The sequence below is a fragment of the Neovison vison genome, chromosome 1 (genome assembly GCF_020171115.1).
Source record: "Neovison vison isolate M4711 chromosome 1, ASM_NN_V1, whole genome shotgun sequence".
NCBI classification, from domain to species: domain Eukaryota; kingdom Metazoa; phylum Chordata; class Mammalia; order Carnivora; family Mustelidae; genus Neogale; species Neogale vison.
In genome coordinates, this window is record NC_058091.1 from 257,784,158 (window position 1) to 257,799,886 (window position 15,729).

At 40.4% G+C, this 15,729-nt stretch overlaps 1 protein-coding gene across 1 annotated transcript in view; it reads right to left on the bottom strand.

Moving 5' to 3' along the window:
* DOCK2 (dedicator of cytokinesis 2) overlaps nt 1–15,729 on the bottom strand; it is a 424,170-nt gene that overhangs the window by 388,418 nt on the left and 20,023 nt on the right. The window contains exons 2-5 of the mRNA XM_044229734.1: nt 13,621–13,704; nt 2,653–2,693; nt 1,531–1,586; nt 941–1,037 (exon numbers count right to left, since the gene is read on the bottom strand). Of these exons, the coding sequence (XP_044085669.1) occupies nt 941–1,037; nt 1,531–1,586; nt 2,653–2,693; nt 13,621–13,704 (278 nt within the window). The remainder of the gene's footprint in view (nt 1–940; nt 1,038–1,530; nt 1,587–2,652; nt 2,694–13,620; nt 13,705–15,729) is intronic.

The window sequence follows — 15,729 nt, forward strand, 5'->3', positions numbered from 1 at the left end:
ATCTGGTATGCAGACATGGCAAGAATCATGAAGGTGATATTGGAACACCACAGGTTTAAGGTTCTCTTTACAAGGGTAAAAAGCACAATGGACTTGATATTCAAAGATTTCTTAAGGGAAAACACCAAGCTTCCATGGTGTAGGTGTATGCAATGTTTAAAAAGGGGGAGTGGCGATGAATAATTAAACCACTTGAGCTTCAAGTGAACTTTCTCCTAAACTTTCCTAACAACTTTTGAGAAACTTACAGAGTAGGATATGCCAATTCCCATATATTATGAAATATCCACATAGGAATCGACATTTATGACCATAAAAGTTAAGTCTACAAATACCATGTGTACACCAGCAGGTGTGCGCAGTGTCTAACAGAGATGCAGTAAGCTTTGGTTGACATTTTCACTCTCGGCTTAATGGTTTTCTTAGCTAATTGCTTTCATTAGGAGCTTTAGAAGCATCAAAGGAGGATTTAAAATTAAATTTGCTTCCATACAGGGAAAACACATACAAAATGTGCTCTTTGTTTTTCCAGGGTCAAAGCTTCTTCATGGATCTAAGGACAATAGCATTAGTTAATTAATATATGAGAATGGTATTTCTCTAGGTATTGTCAGCAGACTACCAAACCAAAATCCCCAGGGTTTATTATAATGTGGAGTTTCATGATAGGAAGTTTTATTTTTTAACAAACATTTTTGAACTTATTTTAAAACCGAAGGATCACATCAGACCCCTACGTATTACAGCTGGCTCACAAGCTTGCGGTGTGGCTTTGAGAAAGTTACCTAACCTCTCTGGACTTCCATGTATTCATAATGTTTGTTCTACTGTGTCACAAGAGCTACCTTGGCCTGCCCTGCTCACAGCCAAATTCCAAAACTGAACCAAAGCAAAGACCGCAGGAAGCTTCCATCCCCGGGAGCAGGGTTCTGGGCCTCACCACGTAGAGCTGTTTCCAGATGCTGCCCCATTCCCAAAGTGTTGTTGTCACTTCTTGTGCCAGAGGAATTTCTGCAGGAATGATGTTCTCGATATTTCTATTTAAGGTGGGAGACAAAATTGTGTGAAATTGATACCCAGGTGCTAACAAGATAAAATGCTGGCAAATTTGCATTCAGCTGCAGCTGCTGAGAGGGGCCTGCTGGCAGGAGACTAAACCGCCTCCAATAGCCACACCAATTACATTATGTAAATGCAAGGAACTTCCTTTTTAATGTCCTCCTTCACTGGGGTGGGCCCTTCGAGCTCATTACTCAGGATTAATCAACTTTAATATAGTTCAAAGACAGCTGCGGGTGAAAAGTTTGATTCTCCAAACTTCCTAATAGCCCCTCAGAATCAGATCTGAACAGATTATCAATGTGGATTAGATCTCCTACTGTATGAGGAAAAGGAGACAAGCAAATACATGTGGGCATGGAGAAGGGGCATGAGCTGATTCACATCTGCCAAGTCGGGCTTTCAAAGCAGATAAGACAGAGACATCTGTGAGCTATGGGAGGGTCAAGCCTGGTGAAGAATGACAAATACCTTCTTTTCTCCACTGTCACTTCCTTGATGTGGATAAAGGATTTTGGGAAAATTCCCTGTTGGGAATAAAATAAAATAAAATGTCAAATCCTTACAGCAATAACTGACCCCAGGCCTTCATGGTTTTTCCCAAAAACCATTGACTGGTAAAACTCTCAAATATTACAGGAATAATTCATTCTCTTACTTCTACTTCTTACCAGTTCTCCACCGGGTTGGCTGTCCTAGATCCCATAATAGCCCTAGATTCCCAAGGATGCTCCAGGCCCATTGTGGACACCCATCCTACCAAATAACAAGAGAGCAGCACATAAAAGACTCACTCTAGGTGAGACAAAGTGCTCTGTCTCTCCCCTGTCCTGCCCAATTCCAGGAAAGCAGTCACCCTTCGCAGTCACAAACAGCTGGAACATCAGGTCCTAAAGCAACAGCGTCCTTGGTTGCATATGGGCTATTTTGATAAAAGACCTGTTTTCCCAGGGGTTATGTTATTGTTCTTTGGAGACCAGAGTAGGATCATGCCTCCTAATCAGCATGTCAGGGAGGAAGGAAAAAGAGTCTTATTCCCTTGTCCCCAAAGCTTGGCTCAGTTAATAAGAGAAGCTTATCAATTACTTGAATAAATGAACCAGGGTGCACACTGGAGGCATCTGTCTCTGCACTAGACACGATGAGCCGTAAGACCAGTAAAACAGGTGGCTGCTCTCATGGGGAAAATGGTGTAATATGGAGTTGGAACAGGTGAACTCCCTGAGGACAGAGGCTGGACTTCACTCTGTGACGTGAGGAACTGTTAAATGCCCCCAAACCACTAAAGAAAGGCAGCAGAAGATAAATTTCAAATAAAACATGCACCTTTCCATGGGGACTCAAAGAAGGGAGAAATCATATATAATTGGCATATCAGGAAAAGTTGGAGGGAAAAGAGAGCGAGGTCAGCCTTAACGGGAAGGGAGTTGAGGCACAAGTGCCAACATGTAGAGGTGGGAAAGCACAGGACTCAAGGAAGAAGAAATGAGACAAATGTGCTGGGGAGCTATAGTGGAAATAATTGCCCAAAGAGATTGCAATCTCATGTAAAGACATCCAACATTGTTTCAAATAGAAACAGATCCGCCTTACCTGTAACATTTTGTGCTTTAGGAGGTATCCCCTATACCAATCTGCAAAGAGAAAATAAACAAACAGGTCTTTTATCTATTCCTACAAGTTTATTGCTGGGTTTTGTTGTTGTTGTTGTTGTTGTTGTTCTGTTTGTTTTTAACTAGCAAAGAAACTACTGCCATGTGCTTTAGACCTTAGGTACAAATACAAGTCTGGAAGCCCTCAGGCTTCAATAAAATCTGTTGGATTCATTGTGAGCATCTCCAAAAAGCATTTAAAAAGACAGGGATTTCACATACCAATGCAAATTTCCTCCTTCTGAAAAAATAGGAGGCCCAGGGATGGTAGCCAGTGTTTCCCCACGGCCACAGTCGGCTGAAGACTATCTGGTCCCATTAGATGGGAGGTGCCTCCAACTCACAAGCCTCTATCCAGCCCTTCACTTATTCCCATTACCTGACTGGGTCCTATACTCACGTGCATGCTTCAACCTCTGCCTTAGAGATGTAGAAAGGCTTAGGGAACTCGTCAAACATCCCAAAATAATATCCATAGTTCTAACAGCAGCAAATAGGGTCTCATATGTGATTTGCAAAAGTTAGTTATTACGAAACAGACAAACTTAGAGATGGGTAAAAGGATAGGAATTTTAAAAGATTCTTCCCTTTGCAAGAACATCAAAAATGATTCAATTAACAGAAGTCCAAATTATACACAGTCTTTGAACAAAATGAGCCTCCATGTAGCAAATATTGATGACTATAATGAGTCCACTGGCCTTTGGAATGATTCAAGCACAGCCAAGTAGCGGCATTTGTCATCTTTGTAAATAAAAAGCGTCTGTCGGGAGCCTCATTAGCAAACCCTCATTACTAGGCTGACAGATTGTTGTCGAAATATGTTCTCAACAGACATACGTGCAAGCCCCCAAACAAACAAGTTAAAATGCGAAGTCACTCTTCATAATCATGAGCCGGCTTGAAGGTCAGGTCCTAAAGAAAATTCTAAAGCAACAGAGCTACAGTGGCTCCTATTTTGAGAAACAGAAAGAGAAGTAGGAGAGAAGAGGAAAAGGAAGGAAAGAAAAGGCAAAACAACAACAACAAGGAAACAAAAAAACAAAGAAAGGAATGGAGGTCAGAGAGAAAGAATCTCAGGTTTGGAATAAAGTACTGTTCCAAGCATCATCATGTATGAAGTCTTTTTTTTTTTTTTAATTTTTTTTTTAAAGATTTTATTTTTATTTGACAGACAGAGATCACAAGTAGGCAGAGAGGCAGGCAGAGAGAGAGAGAGGAGGAAGCAGGCTCTCCGTGGAGCAGACAGCCCGATGGGGGGCTCGATCCCAGGACTCTGGGATCATGACCCAAGCTGAAGGCAGAGGCTTTAACCCACTGAGCCACCCAGGCGCCCCTATGTGTGAAGTCTTAATCCTTGTACAAACCAGGAGGTAGGAACTGTAATTATCCTACTTTGTAAAAGTGGCCTACCTGAGGCAGAGAGAACTTAAGTAACCTACCCAGGGTTACACAGCTAGTAAGTGACAACCTCAGGATTTGAATGTAAGCAGCCATCATACTGTGTTTCCTGTCTGATGGAGGAAGAAGCATGGTGGTTGCCTCGTATTTCCTTCCCTTAATATCTGAATCCCCATGATCCTACTAAGCAACTTACCAACCACTGGAATACTTCCAGTGCTGGAAACCTCAAGAAGCATCGCATTCTGTTTATACTCCTCTAATAATTTGTTCATAACTGCTGGTAATAATTAACCATTAACAATAGCACTTTTCCTTTCTGGGTGCTTGCTGCATGTTAAGAATTTTAGTAAAGTTTTTATTTTGTTTCTTTAAAATTATAAATTAATCTTCACAGCAATCCTCTAAAGCAGATATTATTATTGCCTCAGTTCTATGAATTAAAATAGGCACAGAATGATCAAGTAACTTGCTTGTGGTCACACAGTTGGTGGGTGATATAACTAAGATTTAAATCCAACCATAACCCCACAACATTGCATTGTAACAACTCCTTTGTTTGCAGTTCAACCCCATGCCACCAACTAGATATAAAAACATCTTTGGAATATTGCTAGCTACCATTTACTGATACCTAATGTATGCAAAGCTGTATGCTAAGTGTTATACATTCATTTCCTCATTTAGTCCTCATACCAATAGTGAGCTAAGTATTATCATTCCCAATTCATAGATGAAGAAGTTGAGATTCAAGTCAGTTGATGTAGTGGGCCAAATCACACAGCCAGGATTCAAGGGCAAATCGGAATGGCTTCAAAGCCAGCCCTCAATGCTGTTCTGCCACGTTAGCCCTAGTGTGATGAGCACATATACAGAAAAATTTCTCTCGGAGTACAAATACAGACAAGGGTCTCTTAGTTGCAGTGACCTGAATCCACTTGACGGCTATCAGAATCTACCAGAGAAAAGAAAAACAATCAAGGAGCCAACAGTAGCTACCCAAAGCTCATGCTCAATTCTACATCTCCGTGACAAGAGCCCCATCAGGGTCCCTTGACTCCCTGGTCCAGGGCCATTGCCTGCTTAGACCCTTGAGACTCAGTTACTTATGCACACCTTGCAACTTTTCTGATGATCAGAACTTCAGCTCACTCTTGAGCAGGGGAAGGAATCTATTGACTGTTACTCCAGCATACTGGTTTCAAGATTCAAGTTCAACGACCGCTGATAGTTCACCTATTATGTACATGGTACTGGGCTAAGTACTTCAGAATAATCCCCTGCGATCCTTCATGGGAAGAGCTTATTACCACCTTCACTTGCAAGGTATAATATATTATTATTATAATAATATATATTATAATATATAATAATAATTAATATAATAAATAATAATTAATATAATAATATAACAAAATATATTATAATAATATATAATATAATATATAATGATAATATATTATAATAACCTCAACTGCATCAGGGCTGCTTTTAGGACTTTTTCTGACATCTCCACCCTTGCTAGGTCATTGAGTTCCATGACTCCCCATTATCAGCTCCTTAATCTTTTCGCCTGTCACCTATATCTGGCTATACTCCAAGACCTGACCAGACAGATAACAATAGCTGGCATCCATAGTAAAATCCATGACAATGAACACCATGCAGGCTGTGTAACATAGTACTTGCCATATCTCAGGACTTGCTGCCAGGCTGAACACCCTTTCCAGTTAAATAATAGCAACCCCATCCAGGAGATAAGCACTTCTGTTTTGTTTTGTTTTGTTTTGTTTCATTTTAATGTTAATTTTTTTATAAACATATAATATATTTTTATCCCCAGGGGTACAGGTCTGTGAATCGCCAGGTTTACACACTTCACAGCACTCATCTTAGCACATACCCTCCCCAATGTCCATAACCCCACACCCCTCTCCCAACCCACTTTCTGTTTTTAATAGAAAACTCACAAAGTGTATCCTGGAGGAAGATGAGAAAAGGAAAATGTTTACCATACTTCTGGACAATCGTGAAGTACTAATTTCTCAAATCTTCCTCCTTTCCCACATCTCAAATACCAAAATGAAATGTACCTAAATTCTCTAATCAGCAGTAGTGGAGGGTCAGGAGAAAGTTGAGGAGAGATTAAAAATTTCCCGGGACATTAGGAAAAAAAAATCCATGGTCTACAGGCAGCATAATTTTCAGTCATGTCACTAAAGCTTTGGTGTTTACATTTATAAAATGAGGGAAATAACATTTACCCCACAGGGTGTTGCAGAAACTGTTTTTTAAACATGATTATGAAGTAAAGGCATAAAACCCCGGACAGGAAGAAAACATACCAATTTAGGATAAGTGTTACCTACAGCATGGACAAAAAGACGAGACTAAAATCGAAGAGGGATAAAACGAGGTTTTCAACTGCATCTCAAATTTTTACTTCTCAAAAAGTGTTATTATTTGTTTATTGAGTGTCATTGCCTGAATGTATTTTACTTTCCTGCATAATTAAAATATCTAATGATACCAAGATCAAAAAGAAGCTAGTGGTTAAGAGCATGATCTCTGGAATCAAATCCTTGATTTGAGTAGAGATCTATGACTTACTATCTGTGTGATCTTAGACAAGTCATTTTACTTCTCTAAACCTCAGTTTTCTTATCTGTAAGGTGGGAATAATAATGGTGTTTGTCTCATGAGGCTGAAGTTAGATAAGGAATTCAGAATTTTCCCAGTACCTGGCATATGGTAAGTGTCCAAATTCAGTAAATGCCATTCTCTCTTTTAAAAATCAACAATCAGGGGTGCCTGGGTGGCTCAGTGGGTTAAAACCTCTGTCTTTGGGTCAGGTCATGATCCCAGCATCCTGGGATTGAACTCCACAACGGGCTTCCTACTCTGGGAGGCCTTTTCCCTCTCCCACTCCCCCTACTTGTGTTTCCTCTCTCCTTGTGTCTCTCTCTGTCAAATAAATAAATAAAATCTTTAAAAAAATCATCATTATCATCAACAACAACAACCAGAGAAAGTTGGGCATATTTTCTTTTTTTTTTTTTTTAAGATTTTATCTATTTATTTGACAGAGAGATCACAAGTAGTCAGAGCAGCAGGCAGAGAGAGAGGGAGAAGCAGGCTCTCCACTGAGCAGAGAGCCTGATGTGGGGCTTGATCCTAGGACTTTGAGATCATGACCTGAGCCAAAGGCAGAGGCTTAGCCCACTGAGCCACCTAGGCACCACAGTTGGGCATATTTACTATTCTATTTTCAGAACCCACAGATTTTGAATACCACTGCTTTTTTCAGTGATTTTTTTTCAGTCATTTCAACATATTTCCATAACAATGAAGTAAATGAAACATACTTCAAATTTAACAAAACGGAGCTTATTGATGATTTGGCCTCATCCTCATTCAGAGGAGAAGAAAACTTCCCTTTCACATGACCTATCTCTAAAGCAGACCCAAACAAGGGCCATCTCCCTGCAAAGTGGCATTTTAATAAGACACCCTGTCAAGTGCTCATAATGATACCCTTTTACCCTGAAAGCAAAGAACTTAGATCACTCTGAATAGAGTTTTTGCCCCAGAAGCTACTGCATGGCTCTGGGTATACCTTACTCAGCAAGCAGTAGATGCAAAACTCTCCTTGCAGAGTTCTTTGCAGCTGAACCAAGAGCAAGGTAATGCATTTAAAACTTGGAAAGATCTCCAGGTATTTTTAAGTGAGAAAAGCAAGTCTCAGAATGGTATGCACAGTGTGGACCCATTTCTAGGAAACAACAAAAGCTATGCCTTACCTTAAAAGCAAAAGCTTCTAATGTCAGCCTCCTCCCTCGCACCTTCCCCTTGTTTCATTTTACTAGTAAACACAATTCAAAAGCTCCTTAGGAACCTTGGGAACCCACTCACTTCCTGTTAATAATAGGCCCCCATGACCCAGACAAGTGTATATATCAGTAGGTGGAATGGAAATTTCCCTGTCATTCTAGAAAGGAAGGAAATAATTGAAAGTGGAGCAGATATTCCCTCTGACGGGCTTATAAAGAAGAGTCTAAACAAGCAGGGCTACCCCAAAAGACCATTCCTCTACCACAGTCTATGCAATTAGAAGAGAAAGAGAGTCAGGGAGAGACAGAGAGAGAAAGACAAAGAGACAAAGAAACAGGAGGTGGTAGTTGCTGCCTTAGGAGCACTTGGTGTAGCTTCCCCACCCCCAAGCCAAATCCAAGTATGGGGGTGCAGTCCAAGAGATTTTACTCCTAGGGAAACCTGGCCTCTCATTCCCCAGCTACACAACTATTCATGTAGGGCACTGACAGATCTTCAGGCTTATTTGATCAGGAAAGACAGAGAATCGGAAAGAAAGTACCCTGAACTTCTTCTCACCCCCCAACCTTGTTTAAACTGGAGAAGGAATGGAGGCATTAAACTGGATATAGGAATAAAGTCTACTTTTGGAAATGTAATTAAATATCAGGAATGATGTCAACCAAGTGCAACTGAAGGAAGTGACTAAAGAAAAATCACATGATTTTTTTTTTGTTTATCCTTCCATTAGGAATTCGGACCGCCCAATAAACATATGTATTTTCCATATCTAAAATCAGAACATAGAATGTTTATGTAGACTCTGGGGTAAAAGAGGCGGCCTGAGAGATATACTACGGACCAAAAAATAAGCATTAGGATATCTAAGGCTTAGTAACAACAGGTATCCTACTGAACAATTTGAGTTTTCAACACAACAAAATATTATCTTTATAATAAAAAGTTAACCAAAATGAGCTCCAGTGACAGGAAATTCATTAATGTCTAAGGTTCCAGGTCAGGTTTTTGTCTTCCTCATTCATCCAGCTGAGTAAATTTAGTATAGGCAAGGAAGGGCTAGCCTCACCCATTCCAGGCAATCAAAGAGCCAGCTTTCAGGTTCTCTGGGCCATACTGTAAAGATAGATACCTGCCAATCTCCATGTAGTTTTAAATAATGGGGGGAGGGGATGGAATTAGCCAATACAGAGCACTGAAGAGTTAGGCGTGGTACTAGATAGCTTCTCTACTTTCTCACACTATCCTCATAACAAGCCCAAGAACAGGCAACCTTAACACATTTCGCAGGTGAGAAAACTGAAGCCCACCACCCAGCTAGTGGGTATAGGACCAGAGAATAACTTTCTGATTCAAAAGTTCACAGTCTTTCCACTCCTTTTTTGGTTTGTTAGTTTGGGGGAGGATTTAAAAACTATTGGTGGTGCCTCAGTTAAGCATCTGCCTTCGGTTCTGGTCATTAAATAATTCTTCTTAGGGGAACTGTCATGCACCGCTAGGGAACACAGACTGATATAGCCACACTTGAGAAGGGTATGGAGGTTCCTCAAAAAGTTAAAAATACTGCCCAACCTGGAAATCTGCCCTGGGGCTCCTTGGGTCTTTCTGGAACAGGTCGCAGCCTGTAGACTAAAGGCTTTCCACCCTGAGGCTCCTTTTGGGAGTGGAATGGACACTGCAGGGGGGTGGGTGAAGGAGTTCTTCCATTGTTTTGGGGTTTTTTGATCATTTTCATCTCTGTTACTAGCTTTATTTAATTTGTCACTTAATTACTGTTTACTAAGTGTGCTTGTTGCTAACATGTATTTATTTACTGTGCACTTTGTCTGATTTTAGCAGATTTCTTCCCATTTCTTTATATCTGTATTGTTTATTCTAATAATGCATGACCAAGTTAAAAAAATTTTTTTAAATAAATACAGAAGAAATTAAAAAAAAAAGTTAAAAATAGAACTACCCTACGATTCAGCAATTACACCATGAGGTATTTACCCAAGAATACAAAAATACTAATTCAATGGGATACATGCACCCTGATGTTTACAGCAGCAGTATCTACAATAGCCAAATTATGGAAACAGCATAAGTGTCCAGCAACAATTGAATGGACAAAGAAGATCAGCCATAAAAAGAATGAAATCATACCATTTGCAAAGACATAAATGGAACTAGAGAGAATGATGTTAAGTGAAATAAGTCAGTGAGAGAAAGACAAATACCATATGATTTCACTCGTGTGTGGAATTTAAGAAACAAAACCAATGAGCAAAAGGAAACAAGAGAGAGACAGATACAAACCAAGAAACAGACTCTGGACTATGGAGAAAAACTGACGGTTACCAGAGAGGAGGTGGATGAAGGGATGGGTGAAATAGGTGACGGGGATTAAGGAATGTACTTTTTGTGATGAGCACAGGGTGTTTTATGGAAGTGTTGAATCAATATATTGTATACCTGAAACCAATACTGTGTGTATGTTAACTATAATTTAAATAAAAACTTCAAAATAAGATAAATACATGTTTCTTCTTTATAAAGATTTCCTAAAAACTCCTTTAAAATAAAAATAACTATGAAAAGCATTAAAAAATTGAAATGATTATGATTTTAATTATAGTATCTTATTTCTAATTGATATTGACAAACTCTGTTATAATAGTATCATAAAGTTAATCTATTCCTTCCTATTCTTCACTTCTTGATTTTACATGTTTTTTTAATATTATTCACTTTCCTAACAATAACATTTTTTTGGTACTCATAAACATTGTGACTTTTAAAATTTTATTTTACTTTATTTCTTTTCAGTGTTCCAAAATCCATTGTTTATGTGACTTTTAGTATCAATCTTTATAAATTGATTCATTTAGACTCGATGCTCACCACTATTTTCTTTTATCACAGCTTTTTAATTCCTGTATTTTAAAATTTTGATTCACATCTCAATTGGCTGGATTTCATTTTTCAAGTAGGTTTCTGCAAAAGGGTTTCATGGGCACACCCAAGTTCTTTACATTACACCATCCTGACTCATTTTTGACCAACACTGTGGTTTTCACTTTTTTATATTTGGTGGTAGCAGGTTTTCAATCAGGATCATAGGCAGAACTCCCCTTCTGCAAAACAGACAATACCAGGCATGGTCTCAGAGCCTGTAGCCATCAGAAGCCCTCAGGGAAAACTTAGGGTCCATAAATTACAGTTAAAACTCCATATACATATGGGGGTGGGCATGATAACTCCTGCTGTTTTGCATACAAATGCTTCAGATAAATAGACTCATGTTAACAGATTTCTGAACATTGAATATGTATTTTCAAAGTATTCATGAATTGGCACTCACTCACTAAATTAGTATGCCCAGCTCTTTCTAGAAAGGCATTGTGGCCACTTATTACAAGGATACATTAAAATAAAACTAATAAAATAGAATCAAAAGTGGAAAACCAGAGCCAAAGAACTTAGTAACAAGGACATTAACCCCGAAGACAAATGAAAGTGGCTCAAGTCAATAAGTGTGGTCTGAAGGTCAGACCTTTCTGAAGGTCAGACACCATGCCAGGTGAAAATAACAGAAGGCTCTGATTAGGCAACTTGTGTGGTCAGTTTACTGCCCAGAAACTCTTTCTCCAGGAAAATCTCATGAAAAGAAGAGGAATATACTTGTTTGAATCTCAGAATGTGGAACACAACAAATCATCACCGACAGTAGGCACAATTTTGGTAGGCACAGGGTGGAAGGAAGAGTGCGGGCTGGCATACATAAGGAGGGATACAGAGCTATGCTCCCTGTGTGATCCTCAGGGAGTCATTTCTCTTCCCTGAGTCTTGATTCCTCCCTTGCAGACACGAAGCCTCATGTTTCTAAGGATTAGCTCTCAGTAGCACAAGAGACACTAAGGAGAACGGTCATGCTGATATTTTCACTCTTTGCCCTTGTTAGATACTTACAGTTTGCTTATTTGCCACTGGGTAGAACAGGATTTATGAAAGATGGGCTGCACTGAGGCAAGGAGGCTGGGTGTTTGGAATCATATTCCTTCCTGCCTGCCCCAGTCACATTCACTCTGTGTGTAAAAGATTTGCATAGGGCCAGACTGGAATTTTTAGAGGCCTGGACATTAAAAAGTGCATTGCTTTACCTCAGATACAACCCAGAATAACAATAATACTAAAGGATAAGATAAATGTAAGGGAAGTGAACAATGTTCTCCTTTCTACCATGATGACTCCTTGAAAGCTGTTTTGAGATATCAGATATCAAATACATTCCCCCTCACAAAGGCTCTAATGCTTGCTTGTTTTTTGGTTTGCATGCATGTGTGTGTGTGTGTGTCTGCTTGTAGACATGTGTTTGTATGTGTGTATATATGTGCACATGCTTCTGTGTGTTTATGTTTGCATGTGTGTGCACATCTGCTTGTGTATGTTTGTGTATATGTATGCATGTGTGAACATGTCTGTGTGTGTGTATGCATGTATGTGTGTGCCAATCTCCAGAATTGCCTTGGAAGTTGCACATGGTTGGTCTGACACTGGGGATAAGACCAATCCTGTGGGTTGCCTTGAGGAGTGACCAGACTAACATGCTATAAGGAAGTTAGCATAGTGCCCCAGTATGTAGTAAGAATCCAAACACAGCGAGTTCTGTAGGCAACCTCCTTTCCTCTGGCTGGCTATTTCCCCTGGAGGGGGCCTCCTGCATAGCAGCAGGCCTGCTTCCTGTCCACTCCTCTCTCCTGTCTCAGCACAAGAACTCTCTATTCTGAGAGATTAGCTGAGAGGGAGGGGTGGACCTGGGGCTCAGCCCACTCACTTCTTTCACTTCTTTCTTGCTTCTTGCCCTGCCCAGCTACAGGAAGGATATATGCTCTCCACACAGCAGGGTAGAGGTAGGCCCAGAGAAGGGGAGAATGGTGGATGCCCTGCTCTGTCAGTGAGAACTGGAAGAGTCTGCCTGATTGTGGCCAAAACACTGGCAAGTTCACTTGGCTCGTACACCCAAGCCATGCTCCCAATATCAATTTTATCAGTGACATAGGTGATATACTGATTTATAATTCCCTGACTTAGGGATCCAAGGCCATTAGCTTTTGTGCAAATTTTAAAAAGCTCCCCTATCACCACCATCACCATTGAACACAGTCCAATACACATTTGGCTTCAAAAGAAAATGGCACTTCTGTGGGAAGAAAGACATGCCCCTTTGCCCAAGACCGGGATCCCAGCTTGATATAGGGAATAAGCACTGCTCCCAGGACAAGCTGCAGTGCCACACCACTCAGCTGTACATAGCAAACCTTTTGGAATCAAAGATAAAATTTACTGAACTCTTCAAAATCCTAATCCCAATAGCGCATATTTCCCTTTAGAATATTATTAGTATTTATACTAAGAAAAAAGGTGGATGTCACAGGCCAAATAGTCCCGTGGTAAATGGATAGCACAACAAACATGAAACCTCTCAAGTCAGACCTTTGCTACTAAGCATAAATTCCTAAAATAACAAGACATTATTTTCAGTAAATTCTAATTGCTAATATTATCAAAGTGCATTAACAGACCACACAAAGTTCCAGGTTCCAAGAGAGGGCTGGAGGTACTAAGTATAACTGCAGATGTCCCAACACCATCAGCAAGGGGGTCTGGCATCCGTAGATCACTTGAACCAGTGACTCACCTCCACAGGTCTCCTGTATTCGCACCACGTCACCAATCTGCAGGGAGAGCTGGGGAGCTCCGTTGCCCTGGAAGTTGTATATTGCTGTGAAAGAGAAGAGAGGGGCAGCATGGTGAGACCTCTGGATACTGAAAATCACTGAGTTTACCTCATACCCATGCAGCCTACATAGGTTAATAAGACCAATACTGAAACCCACTGCCTACCATAGGATTCAATACAGGCCTAGCTTGGCTGCTAAAGGCCCCCACTCACTAACCCAACCTGACCCCTCCCAGCACAGGTCCTGCACTCCAGTCTGCAATGACAAGGAGGCTATTGACATCATCAACCATAGGCTGACCTCTCCCAGCACACCAGGCATGTGCTCTGCACATCTTCTCCTTCCATTCTAACAGCAACCTTATGAGGTATAAACTGTGGTCCCATTTTACAGATGGAAAACAGAGGTGCTAAAAAGTTGAACAATTTGGTCAAAGTCTTCAGGTCAGGAAGTGACAGGAAAATCAGTATCTAACTTCCATATTCTCAACCACTATGATGAGCTACTTGCTGCTCCACAGTTACTCCCTTCTTGTGACAACACCCTAACATTCAAGGGTGTGCCTTGTCTTCCCATTTCTATTATCAGTCCCTGGGGAACAGTCGTTGGCTATAAACATTCAGAGTTCCCCTGTGCTGTCAGAAGCTCTGCTAACCCCTGAGAACACAAGATCATGCCATATCATTGCAGTGCACAGGCCCTGTTCAGCATCACTTGCTGGGTGGGGACCAGCTCACATTCTCCATCCAGATTAGGGATGTGGCCTACTTTCCAAAGGTTAAATGGAACCATCAGCTTGGGAGGTTTTCAAGAACAGAATAGGGCACAATGCATGTGGTTTTATTTAAGGAAAGACTTTCAGGAGTTTCACTTGAGGAAAGACTCTTAATGAGGAGGACAGTATGATCCTAGAATGCTGTCATCACACATTCATGTAGCAGACATTCAGTAAGTGGGTATGATGTGTCAGGCACATGCTAAGCACTGATCTTGCTCTTTTGGTGAACACAGAAATAAATATAAGTTTATAAAATATGAGACATGTGAAAGGGAACAACAGGGCCTAGTAGAGTGTTATAAGACACACCAACTTTTGTTGGGGTACTTAGTAAAGGCCTCCCTGACCTGATACATGAAATATTTGAGCAGGTCAGCTATGGAGACAACAAGGGAGGGGCATTTCAAGAAGAGGGAACAGTAGGTACAAATGCCCGCAGAAAGGAAGACACTTGAGATATGCAGAGACCATCAACAGAAACTGCTGTGGATGGAGTATGATAACAGAGAAGAGGATGACAAAAGATGAGGCTGAAGGACCAGGTCATATACAGTCTTGTGATGGATTTGGGAGAATGGGAAGAGAATGGGAATCTGGAGGGATGTTATTTATTTATTTGGACATAGCTTTATTGAGATACAATCTGCTCATTTAAAGTGTATAATTCAATGATTTATTCATAGAGTTGTGAAAACATCACCATGGTTAATTTCAAAGCAATCTCATCACCTCAGAAATCTCCCCCAACCCCAAGTAGCCACTAATCTACATTCTACCTCTCCAGGTATGCTTATTCTGGGCATTTCATACAAATAGAATCATATCATATATGGTCTTTCACTTAGCACAATGTTTTCAAAATTCATCCATGTGGTAGGTATATGAACTCAATTCACTCCCTCTCCCATTGGTCCTCAGTTGCTTCATATGTCAACAAAACAAAATGCATTCAAAATTTTTTCTTTGGGTGACTTCAGCAGAAATGGCAGAGTAAGGAACTCCAAGTGCCTGTCTTTCTAGAGAAGCAAAGAAAAATCTGACAAAAGCTCCCAGAATCAACTTTATCAGAACTCTGGAAGATAGCCAACAGTTTATACGAATCAAGCAAATGTTTACTCAAGAAAAAGACAATTGAAACCTGGTAAAGCTTTGTGGGATTTTCACATATTCTTGTCCCATTCTCTACTCCCCATCTCAATGTCAGTTTTGAAAATGGTATTCCAAGTCCTTTGTGAGGCTTGCTAGAACCAGAGGGAGCAGAGACTACCTTGTTCTGTAGTTGTTTGTT